We start from the raw sequence: 15826 nt of genomic DNA, 5'->3' as shown, positions 1-15826 counted from the left end.
GTTGTGTTGGGGTTTTTAAATTGTATATAAACTAGTTGATGGTCAAGAGGCAGAAGGAAATATTGTCTGCAGAAGAAAAGGTTAATGTGTTCTCAATTGTAGGTTTCGGTGCCTCAAGGTTCCCAAGCAGTGCCCCAGCAGACATATCAACAACCTGTTATAATTTCCAGTCAGTCAAATCAAGGATTGCCCGCAACAGGAATGCCAATTTACTACAGTGTCATTCCATCAGGTCAACAGAATAATTTAAGGTGAGTATCACTGAGTTACTTGGTTTCTCAGCCAGCAGGCTTAATTGCCTTGTAATAACTGACAGGACCTGCTATAGTACTGCATATATTAAAATGTATTTTGAAGGCAGACTTGCAGACACTTTATTATCTATTTACTTTTGTTCTTATGGAATTCACTAAAACAACTAGTATTGCTTTAATTGGGACATACTTGTTAGACTGGAAAACATTCTTTCCTTATCTCTTTCAGCGCTGCTTTACTAGTTTCACATCTTGAGTTTTCTGCACTCCTTTTTCTTACATGTGAAGCACCAGTATGTTCAGTAGCTGTGCCTTTTTGCAGTAACGTTTAAGATGATGATCCATATTCACTGGTTTTGTCAAAGACACTGCTTTAATAAGGTGTAGAAAAAAGATAATTTGAATCCCAAAAAAGACTGACTTTCTTCCTCTTTTGGAGCTTTCTCTGAAGGAGCTTAGCTTTGTCCATGTTGCTAACGAGGCCTGCTGGCACAAACCTGGCTATGAAACAAGTATAGGAACTTTTTTGATTTTGTTTTATAAGTAACTTTTTTTTTTTTTTCCACCTAATGTAATAACAACAAATTGGTCTACAGGTACAGGCTTCCCTGTGTATGCTGTGTGTTCCTAACACAATTTGAGTATTTTTCAGAACAGATAAGCAGATACCTAAATGAATTAACTAGGGTTAATGCTTGTTACAAATTTTTCTTTCTCTAGTTTTTTGAACTTAATATGCATAATTTAAAAATATCTTGCTTGCAGCTTTTAAAAAAGCAGCAACAGTATGAAGTTTGCTTCATCCTTTTGTGAGTGCAGAGACTTAAATAGTATTTGTGTCATGGCTGCATGCCTTCATCTACTTAAATCTGAATTCTTGTTCTTTGTGTCTGGAGGTTGCTTTTATCCTTTTCTTCTGTAGTTAGATGTGAGGTTCAGTGAAGTCATTGGTAGACATAATCCCAGGCTTTTTTTGAAGTAAATTTTGTTGCTTGATCTTCTGTGGCATTTAGAATGTCCCTCTCTTTTGAACAGGGAAACATTTGTTAGGAATTCAGAGCAGACTAGCAACTAATGACAGCATCTTGCTTTTATCAAAATAGTTACATTGCAGTACTCTGACAAGGACAGCGGAATACTGTTCTGCAGGAACTGAATAATCTCAAACCTCCAGATCACTATACAAGCTATAATCAGGAGACAGATGGGAAGCTGTGTGAAAGCACACATCCCATGCAGATATAAAACCATCTGGTTTAGTTTTCACTGAATTTAGTCTCCTTTAATGGAAGGGAATCTTTAAAATTACATAATTGAACTGTGGGATAAAGGATGGAACAAACTTCTTGTGACAACATATGTAAAATTGGGAAATCCAACAGGATTACACCTATGTTTTTCCACAATTTGAAGTAATTTTTTTTTTTTCCTCATTCCCTCAGAACATTTACTTAATCTGTTAGTACAGAAATGAAGTACAGGATTAATAGACACCATTCTGATTATGGTCCGCCAACCTGATGATCTGGCTCCAGCAGTATGCTCAGTTAGCGGTGTGATAGAATTTGCCTGTATTTGTTACTTATGTGTTTTTCCCCTGAATACCCTGAAAAATACCTGGCATAAATAAACTTCTAATGTTATCCTTCTGCTGCATATTACCAAAAAATGAAAGGTTCTTTATCCCCTTCAGTCACCTTCTTTTTCCCACACCCTGTTCATTAAAGCCACAGCAAGGCAGTTGTCTCTTTACGCTGTGTTACTTCACGCTGGAGCAGAGGTGCTTGTTTGGTGTGCTGAGTAAGCTGGCTCAGCTGCGTGGGGCCAGCCTGCGACTGAGAGACTGCATCTGAAATCCTCATGGCAGGTTCTGTGGTGATCATTTAACTGAGACCTAATTCTGGTTAGTTGGGCAAAACAGTAAATTATGATTTTCTTGTTATTCTATGTGTCTTTACACCGATGTGCTATATTGACACAGAAACTGTATGTCAAAATCAGTGAATTAGTACAGCTTCTTAATGTATGCAGGGCATAAGCTTTTGCCAAGGAAGGTGCGAAAGTTCATTCTTCTGAAGAGTAAGTAGATTTGGGGTTAGAGGGGAATATTACTGATTTTAAAATTAAAAAAATCTGTGATTTGCAGTACGTGTAGACAGCAAATGCAGCAGTCATGATTACATAAATTAGTATAGCATAAATTCTTGTTAATCACGTTCTTTTTTTATCATTACGATTATTATTACAGTTCATCAGTAGGATATTTGCAGCCTCCTGGATCGGAGCAGATACAGTTTCCTCGAACAACATCACCATGCAACTCTCAGCAGCTTCAAGGACAGCAGTGTGCAGGTTGGGGGAATGAAGTTTTTATCGGAAGACTTCAAAAATGTCTAGCTGTTATTACAATGGGTGATCGGATATTTGCTGTTAAGGGTTTGATTTAGAATTACTATTCTATTTCCTTCTGTGTTGCATTTTTGAAGTTATATTGGAGGCAGGTTAACTTGACATCTCAATTTGTTTGTCATTGAAAGCTCTCAAGTTGCTTTCTTAGAATTCGGTAATGTACATCGCAGTGCCTCGCGTGTCTGCTTGTGAGTTGAGGCAGACATGGGAACTACACGCTGTCAGCCGAATGACTTCGATCTTTCCCTGAACAGCTACGTGGGTCTGGAAAGTTTGAGATTTGGGGTTACATTTGATAGGATGAGCAAGGTACGCACTGGAAGCAGTATACTTGGCTCTTCTACTCATGAAGCATTCTAGATTTCACTGAATAGAGTAGTAGGAGCAGCGACTTTCTTAGGAGTTCCTGAGAAGAGGGTGAAAACTAAGCGTTCTGAGTTTGGATAGAGGGGAGAGGTAGCTTTGTGACCTGCTGAAAAGCTAAATGAAATACGCCGAAGCTTTGTGGGGTGTTCTGGTTTTGTTTTTTATGGTAGCCTTATTTACTGCTTTTACTTTCATAGTTTATAACAACCATTCAAGTCAGAAGCCATCACCTCCTACATTATTGCCACCTTCATCAAAGTCAAAGCCACAACAGGCTGCTTCCATTGTGCACTACAGCATAGTGTCTCCACCCTCATCATGTAAAAGTTCGCCCACTGGTCTTTCCATCATGCAGCCAATAAAAGGTATATTTTATTGGGGTTTTCATCTAAGCCATTCTGTCTAGAAATCTGTTGTAAACTATCAGATTGATTTCATGGCTAACTGCTAGAACAACTTCAACTTGAGCACCATCTCTGCAAAATACATTTTTCATAATTTTTCACCTGAATTGCTGTTACTGTAATTTTTAAAATGACAACTTGGAACCGAAGTGAAACAATAGTCAACTTCACGGGGGCAGCCTGCAGGCAGCCTGCAGCAGATCAGTGTCGCTTAGCAGAAGCACTTAAATCCAGTTCAGAATGTTTTGATTTACAAAGCATTTGGGCAATTTTTAGAAGGTGTATAAATAGCAGCCTCAATGACATGTGAAAACAGAGGTGACGCAGAGCTTGTATCCATGAAATGTTTATGAATGTTAATATCCAAACACTTAAAAATTCTGACTTTCCAACCATAAAGTTGATGGACGGGTCAGGAAATGAAGAGCACTAGGGCTGGCCTCCAAACAAGAGGTGACAGAACAGTCCTGTGATCGTAGCGGTACGGTCTTCGCTTCACTGACAGGGAGTCTGATATGTTAGAGGTTTGGTTGGCCCACCAGGGGTAATCTCAAACGCTGCTATCTCAGTATTTTGCAAGCAGGCAATAGATGAAACAACCTTAGGTCAGTGACTGAGGTTCCACTACAGATGGCATGCTTCTTACAAACATTTATCTTTTAAGTTAATTTTAGAGCCTGTTTATTAGTAAATAGATAACATGCAGTTAAGTGGGAAGGTAGCTGAGTTAACAGTGTGTTATAGCTTATGGGCAGGTTTGGTTTTGTTTCCGTTTTGTTTCCATTTTGCTTGAAGTTTGTTTGGCTTTAAATCTAGAAGATTCTTATTTCAGGATGTGCAAAATTGGTCTCGCACTAGTTTGTTCTTCTACCTTCCTGACCTATCCTGGAAGTGCTGGTTTTATGCAGTTTTGAAGGCCTGGTTCAAACCTGTTAAACTGTGATTTAAAGAAGGCGGGGGAAGGGGGAAGCCCTCTAACACAGGGAGGACAAATTCTGAGAGAATCAAGAAAAACATGCTTTTCAGTAAGTGATGCTGAGATAATGAATCAAGGCCAGTGAGGGAAGGGTCATGAGGACATACGCAGACAAGCAGTGGAGTTGTGTTTCTTTTCATTTGAAAAAGTTATAGAGGACCAGACTGCAAACATGGGAAGCCTTGCAAGGATTTCTTCTGGGTTCTGACAGGTGATAAAGCGCCTGCAGACTGACTTAAGTGTTCTGTGACACTTCATTTTGTCAGGATGCTTGTTTAGGAAAAGAGTTCCACTTATTTTCATTTACTGAAATGCTGTGGAACTAGAAGTAGTAGAAAGTGAAAGTTTTTCTGGATGTATGAATTTCTCTTGTGCAGTTTAAGTAGCATTGTCAGATTGTAACACTATAGAAATATTCTTAATGTGGCTTTTATAGGGACAGAGCAGGGAATCTTAAATTTATACCCTCTGCCAAAGTTGGCCAGACACCTGATGCTTCCATTTCAATCTGTAACACATGGGTAGAATTTCTTGCCATTAAAAAGAAAGTATAGATGTGAAAACATTGCTGATGTTATTTCATTTATTCTTATAAATATCAGTAGAGTAAATATTTCAGCATACAATTTACAAAAACTAATATAGTTTTAATATTATGATTCATTATTCTGCGTTGTTAGGCTTGCTTTTTGAAGGAGTCTCCTTTTTGTGAAGCACAGGGTAGCAAGAACAATAGCCCATTTTAAAAAATAGAGTATAAAATGAGCTCATCTTGTATCTGACTGCTCCTAACTGATGCTATGACGTAGGTAGTAAATTGAGAAGATTGTAGACTCCCTCTTTAAAGGTGGATGATTAAGTGATGTTTAAACGATGCGTTTTAATCATGGTTTCTGAGAAACGCTATAAACAGTGGGTAGAGCAGAGAGGGAAATTGCAGACAGCCACTTACAAGTAAACAGGACGTTATATAAAGTACCTGGGACAGAGCCAGGTCAGAGGGGGAAGACAGCTTCTCTGTCAGGCAGCCTCTCCTCATGTGAAAGCTCACGGAACAGCGCTGGCTGCTGAGCTGTTCCCCCCTGATTTGGGCATTTCTGTAGCTACCACAGCGGCTAAGTGGTACGATACGACGTTGAGATCAATTTGTGGTCTCTGCCCAGAAAAACGTTTCTATATAGAACTTGAAAATGAGGGTAATTTTGCCTCAGGCTAAAGATTGATTCCAAGGCTTTCCGATGCATGCCATTGTGTCAGAGAAAGCATTTTGAGTCTGTATTGCTCTGTATCATGTAAAACTAACCAGGTAACTTCTATTTCTAAATTAAGCATATTTTTGCTTAATATCACACGTTGGTCAACACATTGCTCTGACAGTAACTACAGTGAATGTTGAATACTTTCAACTACTATTGAATTGAATTATTTCTTTCAAAAATATTCTCGGTAATGAGTTTCAGTGGTTTCACTATCGCTTTCTAGTTCTGGGAAGCCTACTTAACTACCGCAGATTTAACTGGTATTGGAAATATAATTGTACAAAAGATACTGCTGTAGCTTTCTAGAATTCAGCAGCTTATTTAGCAAAACATTCATTATATTATATCCCCTTTTTTTTTTTTTTTCCTCTTAATTCACGTCAGTTCTGCTGAAATGAAAATCGGAATGCATGATGAACTAACTGTATCCTGCTGATCTCTTGTCTTGTAGCAGTAGCACCACCACCAGGTGGAGGAGTAGTAATGATGCAGCTCAATATACCTAACAATCCTCAGCCTCGGAACCATTCACCTCCACAGTGGAAACAGAATAAATATTACTGTGATCATCAAAGGGGGCAGAAGGCCACAGAACTTAGCACTTTAGACAGTGCTACACAGGTATGAGGCTTTTGTTTTGTTTTCCGGGATGACTTAAAATCTGCATAAATTGCATCTTCACGGAGGTTTTGAAAAGATTTTTGGGGAATAAGAGTCTGCTCTGATAATACTATTGTTTTAACTGTTACTTCAGTCTTTGAATGCTGTAGGTGGCGGTTAGCTTGTTCAGCGTGGTATTTTTTAAAACACTAACTTGTTGTTTATTCCAGTTGCAGCATAGTCCTCAACTGGGTAGTCCTGTCACCTCACCAGCCCAATCACCAGCACCAGCTCAGCTATCAAACATGAAGAACGTCCGTCCCACGTTAACACCTCTTTCTATCATGTCCCAGTTTTCTAGACCTTTTGTCCCTGGACAAGGTATATTTTCAGTTCACTCAAATAATTGTGTGTCTGTTTTCTAACTGAATGTTTTAAAATACAAGCTACATGAAGATTTTCTGACAAAACTGTGGCTCGCTTTAGCAGGAATGCTATTGAAGCAGGATCATCAAAATTATCCGCTCAAGCATCGTGTAGAATTCCACCTTCTCTCTCTGCACTGATACTGTCCCCCATATTCTCAAAAGCTTTTGGCGGTGTTATTGTGAGAGCTTCTATAACCCACTAGCTTTCCCATATGTGAAACTCCCCGTTTCAGCACTGAAAATATTAATGTTTGATACAGTTTAGCTTCAAGTTCTAAACATAACTCAAGAATCTGACACACATTATCACAAAGGCAATAATTTAGAGCTTTAAAGATGAAATAAATAATGTGGGACTAGCTGATCTTAATACCTTAGGTGGGCATATTGAATTTTTTGGGAAAGGATACAGAAATGCAATGTTGAGATGAATGTTCTGCCAGACTCACTCGTTAGTGATGTGCTGAATCACACCACCACCGAAGCGGGAATTCTTCATTCTTTTATAGAGAAACTAGCGTGATGGGACTAGAGCCTCTAGCCAGTGCTGTTGCTGCTTCAATTAAGTATTTCAGATAGTGCCCATCCAAAGACAGAAATAATTCTTGAAGAATTTCAGTCCTCTGCTGCCATGTTAACTGAAAATAGAGAGGTTTTACTGAGATGTGATAGTTGATGATGTTTAAAAACCAAATCATAAAAAAACCCTTTGTCAGTGAGCAGAGATGTCCTGGTGTAATTCCCAAACTCAAAATTAATGGGTCTGGTTTACAGAAGTACTTTACAGAAACACTTGCAGAAAATTCTGTATGTCTTCCTTATTGATAAAGAAAACCATATTTTGTCTGTCTGATCTGCTGCATAATCTTTACGTCATTGCTTTGTATTCAGATGTAAAAATTCCAGGTTGCCTGCTATAAAGCATACCTCTCGAGTTTCTTAATCCTCTGTGGTTACTAAAGACTTCTCTTCCATTGTCTTTGTGGATCCTTGGAGCAGATAGGAATGTGAAGATGTACCTGGCTCTAATCAGGGATATAACCACAAAAATGATTTAATTAGTACACTGAGAGCTTTTGCCTTATTAAGCCCATTTTGAAATGAGAGGATTTAGATAAGACTGCAGTGAAGAAAAAATGTTGTGTTTTTCAGTGTAATCCCGAAATGCAAGAAAGCTTGTACCTTTTCACCTTGTGATCAGTATGTGACTGACTTACGTTTATTTAATCGTTCCAAATCTTACTTTGTTGCCCTAGCCAAATACACTGCTTTGTGCGTAGTTATTCTGCTTTTTTTTCCGTCTAAGATAGACATTGTAAGAGGAACCTGGATGAAGATGTCATGTAATGGAAAACCCCTTCTAATTACCTTTCTCTTTAAGGAGATTCCAGATACCCATTGCTTGGCCAACCCCTGCAATACAATCCACCATCTTTATTACGTGGACAAGTAACAAGCCAACAGGTATTAAAGAGAACAATGTCCTGGCAACACTGAGAAAAACAATTCAGGAGTACCACTACACAACCACGAATAGGGGAATATGTTATTGCATTAGAGAAGTAGTGGAGTGGGAAGGTGCTTGCATTCCAGTAAAGGGTTTATTCTGTGTTAATACTTCCCATTGTTCTTTTTTGTTGTATTCTTAAAAAAAAAAAAAGACAAACATTTTCCTGAAATTTAGTGTTAGGCATAGTGTAGGTTATGGATTTTTTTTTTTAAGCAATTCACCCGCAGTTCCAAAAGGAACGTTTGCTAAGAGGATTTTATTTTATTATTAAAAAATAGAAAATAGATGTGGGTATTTCCAAACAAAGAGTGGGTTTGTTTCCTGTAAGAGAAACAAAGCCAAAATATTAGTGTTAACCAAGCTAAAAAGTTTTGCTGTTTAATTTTGGGGGCGGGGACATACAGACCCCCTACCTCTACCTTGCTCAGTTCCACCAAAGATCAGCCAGAAGATGTGATGGTTGGGGGCGGGGGCTGGGTTCATCCAAGAAGTTTTAAGGCATTTTTTTTTCCCATCATTTCCTCCCTTTCCTCAGAAGCCAAGGATTGAATGTGCCTGACTGCAGGATTGCTAAACTCCAAGGCTAAAATTGGACATGAAAATCTTTTCTGTACCATGTTAGCACGGGTTATTTTCCAGACATTCCCCTGCATCATTTTTCACTGCGCTAACTTAGAAATTGTAAGATCCTGGGGCATTGTCATTAAAGTACATTGTTTATGTCAATCTCTCCAGTGTCAACCTGGAAACAGACATGGAAACAGGGGAAAGAAACCAGCAAAGAAGGCTGCTTCCGCAGATCTTGGTGCAGGAGAACCAGGTATAGAATTGCTGATTCACACAGTTCTCCAGAAAAATGAGTTAAGGTGATGGGCTGGGAATGTAGCAAGAGAAGCACAGGTGAGAAAAGGGCCAGAATGAAGAGTAACCGGACACCAATGGATGTGGCAAACACTGGAAACCTAAAGCTGGAGAGGGAGCCTTGATTTGGAGGGAGGGGAAGAGAAAGTGTAGGTTTGAAGGCTGGAGAAAAGACCAGAGAGGGTCAGGATTGGACAGTACTAAAAGAAAAAGCAAGTTTGTCAGTTTACTGGATATAAGTTCTATTATATTGTTACATTAAATATTATTATATTAAATATACATCCCACTGCTTCCTTATACTTGCATGAAATGTGAAATCAAACCACAATTAGTTTGTGCTTTTTTTTTTTTTCTTTTTTCTCCCTTCTAATATAAATAAGTGCATGGATTTGGGGGACTTACCAGGAGATATACAGATTACCTCCTTGGGGTTGGTAAAGATGTCACCCAAATAAAACCTGACATCATCTATCTTTGTATCTTTACTGGAAAGAATTTTTGTTCCAGGTGTTACCTACTATCAGCTCTTGCAGAAAGTTACAGATAAATGAGGTTTTTCTAAGAATTTACTGGGGAGGATATTTTGAGAGAAGACAGACTAGTTTTCTAGCACGCTGATGTGTGAAGCGTTAATGGGCAAAGCCAGTGAGATGCTATAGTGAGTTCTCAAACCTGCTGTAAAATTAGGTGTGATTATTTTATTATTTTTCCCTCTCTTGAGGGCCCTCTTTGTATTCTCAGCTTTTATTTGTGTACTTATAGCTATAAGCAGTTCTAAATGTGAAAGCAAAAGGCTTTCCAGAATACCGGAAAGGGAATGTGTGTGTATTTATTATCGGCCAACTGGAGATACAAGTATGAAATATAATTATTTTTCCATTGTGTGCATTGTATAGTTAAGTACAATGACCAATTTAGATTCCATGTTTTTCTTGTTTCAGTTGTGGGAAAAGTTCTAGAAATTACCGAACTGCCAGAGGGCATAACTCGTATGGAAGCAGAAAAACTATTTGGAGAACTTTTAAAAGTTGGTGCCAAGATTCGGTGGCTAAGGGATTCGCAGTGTCTACAAACACAGCAGCAGCACCATCGTCGTTACTGTGGCAGCGGAGACAGCAGCGTGAACACGGAGTCATCCAAACCTAGTGACTTGGCTTCCACTTACACGGTTCTAGCTACGTTCCCTACAATGTCAGCTGCTCAGAACGCGTTGAAGAAACAAAGTAGTACCTCAGTGAACAAGTTCAGGCTGAGAACGAGCAAGAAGCACTACGACTTTCATGTTCTGGAAAGGGCTAGTTCTCAGTAGCAGTGACATCAGTGGACACTCAGCCTTCACTACTTCAATGCCCTCCTCTCCTTGATTGGCATGATGTCATGGGGGTTCTGCTCTCTTCATAGAGACTCCCGGGATGTTTTGTCATGTGACATTAGCCACTGAAGAATAAATAACCCAGTGATCCAGCAAGATGAAGAAAAAAAAAAATACAGAGTTAATCCCGGACAATAGCAAGGAATCATCTTTGAGACAAGCAGCTTTCTACAAGGAATGCTGTTGAAATGCCCCCTACTTTTATAGTAGTTTTGTTTTATATTTTTGAATTCTTGTATCAGATCCAAAGTTCTATTGTACAGCAAACATTCATAAGAATCCATATTCAGATTTGTATTTTATAATCCCTTTTCACAGCCAGCACACAGCTGTCCATTCCAAGGCAGGAACCTGAGGATTGGTGGAGAGGAAAGGAGAACCATTTTCAGTGATTTACACTCATTTTCTGGCAGACTACCCATATCTTCAAGTTAACCTGTTCTTTATCCCCTTTGGTTTTCTTTTCTTTTTCTTTTTCTTTTTTTTTTTTTTTTTTAAGGAAAAAAGTAACTAACTCCTTAAGATGGTGGTTTTCTTTTGAGATTCATTTGAGCAATATCAAAAGAAAATACGAGTAGGTTGTAGATGTGAGGGATTCACTTCTGATCCAACAAGTTTAATAATTATTTAAAGGGGAATATGAATAGGTTACAAAGAATGTTCACTGAATCACATTTTAATATTTCTTCTTTTTAGCAAAAGTGTGAAGAAACTCAAATGTATCTTCACAAGTGACAAAATGTTTGCACTTTAATTGTGTTCCCACCAGTATGGATCTCTTTCTCTTCCTTTTCACGCTAAGATAATTGTGTTTGATAAGTGCTGGAAACCTTTTTAATGGTTTTAAGTTTTCATCATTTGCAGATGCTCACTGGACATTAAAGATTCATTGCACATAAGTGAAACAAACTTTTTTCAATTTGTGTAATTTGCAAGGCTGTACAATGTGTGCTGATGCAAGCCTTTTTCAGTTCAAGAAAATAAATGTTTACAAACAAACTTTTTCAGTGCACTTGTTTAAACTTCTAGGAGTCTTCTGAAACCTGGCTGAACACATTAATGGTTTGGATCCCTTCAAATGTGAGAGAAAAAATATTAGAACTCTTCAAAGAACCCACTATTGCTTTTCCTTTTCTTGAAGCATTTATTTGTTATCCTGCCCTTCGTAATTTTTAAATGTTTCCCTATGTAAGTAAAAAGAGAGAAATTAATCAAATACTGTAAGGGACTGCTGCTGGTTTTTTTATTTTTAGCACAGGCACTGATTTGCAGTGTAGATGAGCAAGTGCTTGTTCCCTTAAGGCTGTTGCTTTGTAAACGATGCATTTGTAACTTCTGTAAGTGGAAATTAAAGGTAAACATTATGCTTAAAAACAAAAACATATTCCACAGAGGAAAAATAAAGAGTATAGGTGCCTAAATCAGCATTAATTTTCATCTTCTACACAAAAAAATCCTTTCCCTGAGCAACCAAACACACACATGAAGTGGCAAGAACAGTCCTACACATGTTCTATTCTTAAATCCTTCATGTGATGAATCAAAGTACTTGGAAGAAAACTGACCCGTCTGGGAATAATGTAGCCTAATAAATTACGTATATGGGACTTGATTCTGCAAAATGCTGTAGCAACAGGTATTTGCATGACTAAAGGTCAACTTGGGCTCAGATGCTCCCCTAAAACACAGGGGGAAATGTTCAGCTTCAAGTGGTGGCCGAAAGATAAATCTACTTACGCCTGTCTGCTTTTTTAAAAGGATGGTGGTACTTCGCATTTGAATTCTAACGCTACTACTTGACTGAATATACTACTTGAATGAGGGGATATATTTCTTCATCCTCGGGCTGGATTTCTGTAGTTTACTGCACCCAAAACCAAAGACGAGGAGAACCTCAGCTTACGCAGATTGTAGTATTTCCCTCCTCTGAATAGCACAGAGAGAACATGACTAACGCACAGATTCCATCACAGCCTCTTGTTGATTTCCAGTGCTAGTTTAAGATTATGGTTTTAATCCTGTAAGGTGGTTAACAGATTAAAGGACAGGTGTTGCAGCCACAGAGAGGCAGCTGCCTCCTGTGGCTAACACATTCCAGGACAAGACTTTCATGTATGTAAAGAGTCGTTCATAGCTGAGAGCTTTCACCTGTTCTGAATGACCTATGAATTAAATCTACCCTCAAATCAAGCCATTTCCAAAGGGCCCTGCATGTCTTGCTTCATTTAATAAACTCCCCATAATGACCAAAGAAGAAAATGTAACGAGAGAGGTAAGCATGGAGAATGCAAGCAATCCAAACAAAAGGAGGGGAACAGCACACTGATTAGGAATCAGGCCCAGCAAATATTTAATTCTTATCAAGTAAGTTGCAAACTTGAGTGCAGTGCAGACTGCCCTAGAAGAAAGAATTAGAACATTTAATAAGCCCACTGTGCTCTTATCCTGAATCTGATACCTACAGTTACTGCAGGCTGGTCACCCTTTCTGAGTATGTTTTCCTCAGAGTTAAACAGGGACAGGTGGGGGTTTTGGTGGGGCTTTTGGTTTGTTGTTTTTGTTTTAATCTGGATGCACTGATACGAGCCACACAGACACAAGTAACAGGACTCTGGAAGCATTAAAGGTCTCTGATGTCTACAGTGGGCACAGAATTCAAGTATTTCTGCTTTACAGTCTTGTTCATCCCTGATTTTGTGCTATTTTGTACTGTCTCTAGTAAGCAAACAGGGTGTAAACTCATCTAACCAAGGCCATTTGTACCTCCTGGCTTTCCTAGTTCTGCCCCTTTTGGTTCTCAGGTGTTCTCAACAAATCTAGTAGTCTAGTGTTTTTGAGCTTCCTGTCATTTACCATTAAACCCATAAGAATTGCGTGGGGATTTAAACTACATTGCAGTAATCTAATACATTTCAATTGGTTAGGAACATGTCTTACAACTTTTAAAGCTGAGGAAAAATCACTGGAAGAATAACCAGAAAAGCTGAACAAATCTGGCTATTACCTTCTTTGCCAAAGGCTGCAATTGCTTTAAATTTTTAACTAATACTTTCTATAACTGTGTAAAATGCATCCCTGAACTGTGAATATTCAATATTATTTGTGGTATTCCAGCGAAAAGGATAATTCAAAATTAAGAAAACAAATTTAAGCTCCATACTTTGGGAACACTCAAAACCACGTGGACCTGAGGCTGGATTTGGGCAGATCGTAACAGCACACCTGAGAATCCACTGACGGCCCCCACGCGGCTGCCAAGCTACAGCCTCGTGTGCCTTGTGTGTCAGTAAGGCTGGACTGGAGTGAAACGTTGCTCAAGGGGCATCTTGCGTCTTACCCGAGACTCCCCCCCGAGCAAGTTGAACCTATTATAATCTGAAATCCTTTTCTTTCACTCACGTGCTTAGAATACAACATCAAAAGGAAAGCAGTGGAACATGTGCAAAGAAAGGAATCTAGCACTGTGGTGTACTGAAGACTAGCACTTAGCTGTTCCTACCTGAAACCATCCCTAATCCTGCCAGCCTTCTGTCAAACACGCGTTATGTTTTGAGGTCCAGGGGTACAGGACAGTAGTATGGAGACGGGAGTTCAGTTTTGTCAAAGCAAGGGAAGAACTGTTCAGCTTGATGAATAAAATAAGGTTCTTTGGTACGCAACATGCCTTTCACAGTAAGACCATTTGGGTTTTTCTTCCGTTATTCAAACAGCTCGATACCCATTTCCCATCTAGTAACACAAGCCATTTCCCTCTCAAGGTGGAATAAATATATTCTCATGCTATGACACTCATTTGTGCCTTAAAATTTCACATTTCACTTTGTTGTTTTGAGATAATCTTGTATTAACTTGTTTTGATGTCTGAAGGGGAGTCATAATAAAAATTGCAACTAACTTCTTTTATAAATACCTGTGGTAGCACCGTGACCTATTTTTCCCCTAGAAAACCGATGCAGGCTGTAACTGCCTGTATTTAGCCCTCAAGCATAGAATGTTTATATGAAGCTTTGGAGAAAACCAATCAAACCATTTTCACGTTACAGGGCATGCAAAATTATTGTAGCTGGAATTTTTATGTGTTTGCAGCTGAGAAAGGACTTATTTCAATCTTTTCAATGTTTCCACCGCTTAGTATTCATGAGAGTTGATATGCTGCCTCTATTCAATGTCCTGCTCCTAGTCACATTTAAAATGTTTTGGGGTTGGGTATTTTTTGCTATTGATGTCAACAAGTATAAACTTAAGAGTGCACAATGTCAATGTGACTTCGTTTTGGAAGCCTTATTTCTTGGGTGTAGACCAGAACACTTACAAAGGGCCCGATTTCCAGAACATTCTGAAAATTAAGTCCCTTTAAGTTCTCTTACTCTGCCACCTGAGACCAAAGTCACTATTCACATCTGAAAACCTCAGATGCAAGGTCCAGTGTAAATTACGTTGCCTCTCAGCTGACTTGAAGATGTACGCAGTTCTGTTCTTACCACAATGTGTATGGGCCTCCTTTGAGTTCAGCATCTGCCTTGTGTGTTTAAGCTTGTAGGGCTGGAGTTTGGACCCAACTCTGTTTGGCAGCCCTTTATTAACAAGGTTTACTTTTTATCCTGCTTGTAACTACTTGGATGTTTTGCGATGTTTGCCGTTTGTCAAAATTTGTCAGGTTGAAAGTGGATCTTGCTTCAGAGATAATTAAGCACTAACATTTGGTCCAGGGCACAAACACACACTTTAGAGTTTACTGCTTTTTTTTTCATTTTTCAGTCTTACTGGTAAAGCACATGAGCCTAGTCATTATACGGGATGCATGCAACTGTAATGAACTGTTTCTTCACTTCTGAAGAGAAATCTGAATGTCAGACAAAAGACTAGTGCTGTAAACCAAAGAGCTCTATAGGAAAATCTGTATGTTGCTGATAGTTGTATGCTTTTAAAATTGATACAAATAATGAAAATAAACTGTGCTGCTGTGGATAATGCTGAACAGTGAGGTTTATTCTTCATTCAGTTCCCATGCCCCGGTTAACTGAGAATCGGAATTAGACTAAGGATTGATGACAATACACCATGCTGACAGCAGAGACATTTTTCAGGCACAGGTGCAACAGAGGTGGAAAGCACGCTAGAAGCTGGCTGCAATATGGACTAGCTTCAACCCCAAACAATCACTTACATTTGAGTTCCAAAAATTACTTGACAGCTAGCTTAAAAAAAAAAACAACAAACAACCAAACAGCAATAATGCACATCACACTTGAATTCCAGAGGACCTCTGTTTAAACTTGAGAGCAAAGACACTGTCATTCTGCTTCTTTCTAATGCCCTAAATTTTGCATTAGTTGTAGGGTTAATTAGAGAGACTGGTATGCAGCACAACCTTGCCCTTCTTA

General features: G+C 38.8%; 1 protein-coding gene and 1 long non-coding RNA gene across 5 annotated transcripts in view; one reads left to right on the top strand and one right to left on the bottom strand.

Moving 5' to 3' along the window:
- R3HDM1 (R3H domain containing 1) overlaps positions 1-13575 on the top strand; it is an 89805-nt gene extending 76230 nt beyond the window's left edge. For all 4 annotated transcript variants that reach the window (XM_037396744.1, XM_037396745.1, XM_037396743.1 and 1 more), the window contains 8 exons: positions 103-251; positions 2503-2606; positions 3227-3394; positions 6120-6289; positions 6499-6649; positions 8078-8160; positions 8942-9026; positions 10012-13575. In XM_037396744.1, the coding sequence (XP_037252641.1) occupies positions 103-251; positions 2503-2606; positions 3227-3394; positions 6120-6289; positions 6499-6649; positions 8078-8160; positions 8942-9026; positions 10012-10379 (1278 nt within the window). In that variant the 3' untranslated portion in view covers positions 10380-13575. The remainder of the gene's footprint in view (positions 1-102; positions 252-2502; positions 2607-3226; positions 3395-6119; positions 6290-6498; positions 6650-8077; positions 8161-8941; positions 9027-10011) is intronic.
- LOC119152065 lies at positions 7036-8071 on the bottom strand. Its single transcript, XR_005105661.1, has 2 exons — positions 7624-8071; positions 7036-7334 (listed from the first exon to the last, which is right to left on the bottom strand). It is a non-coding gene; the product is annotated as an uncharacterized LOC119152065 (long non-coding RNA).
- Positions 13576-15826: the final 2251 nt, after the last annotated feature.

This window comes from Falco rusticolus, chromosome 8 (genome assembly GCF_015220075.1).
Source record: "Falco rusticolus isolate bFalRus1 chromosome 8, bFalRus1.pri, whole genome shotgun sequence".
Classification (NCBI taxonomy): Eukaryota; Metazoa; Chordata; class Aves; order Falconiformes; family Falconidae; genus Falco; species Falco rusticolus.
The sequence above is the reverse complement of the archived record's forward strand: the minus strand, read 5'-3'. Positions and strand labels throughout refer to the sequence as shown.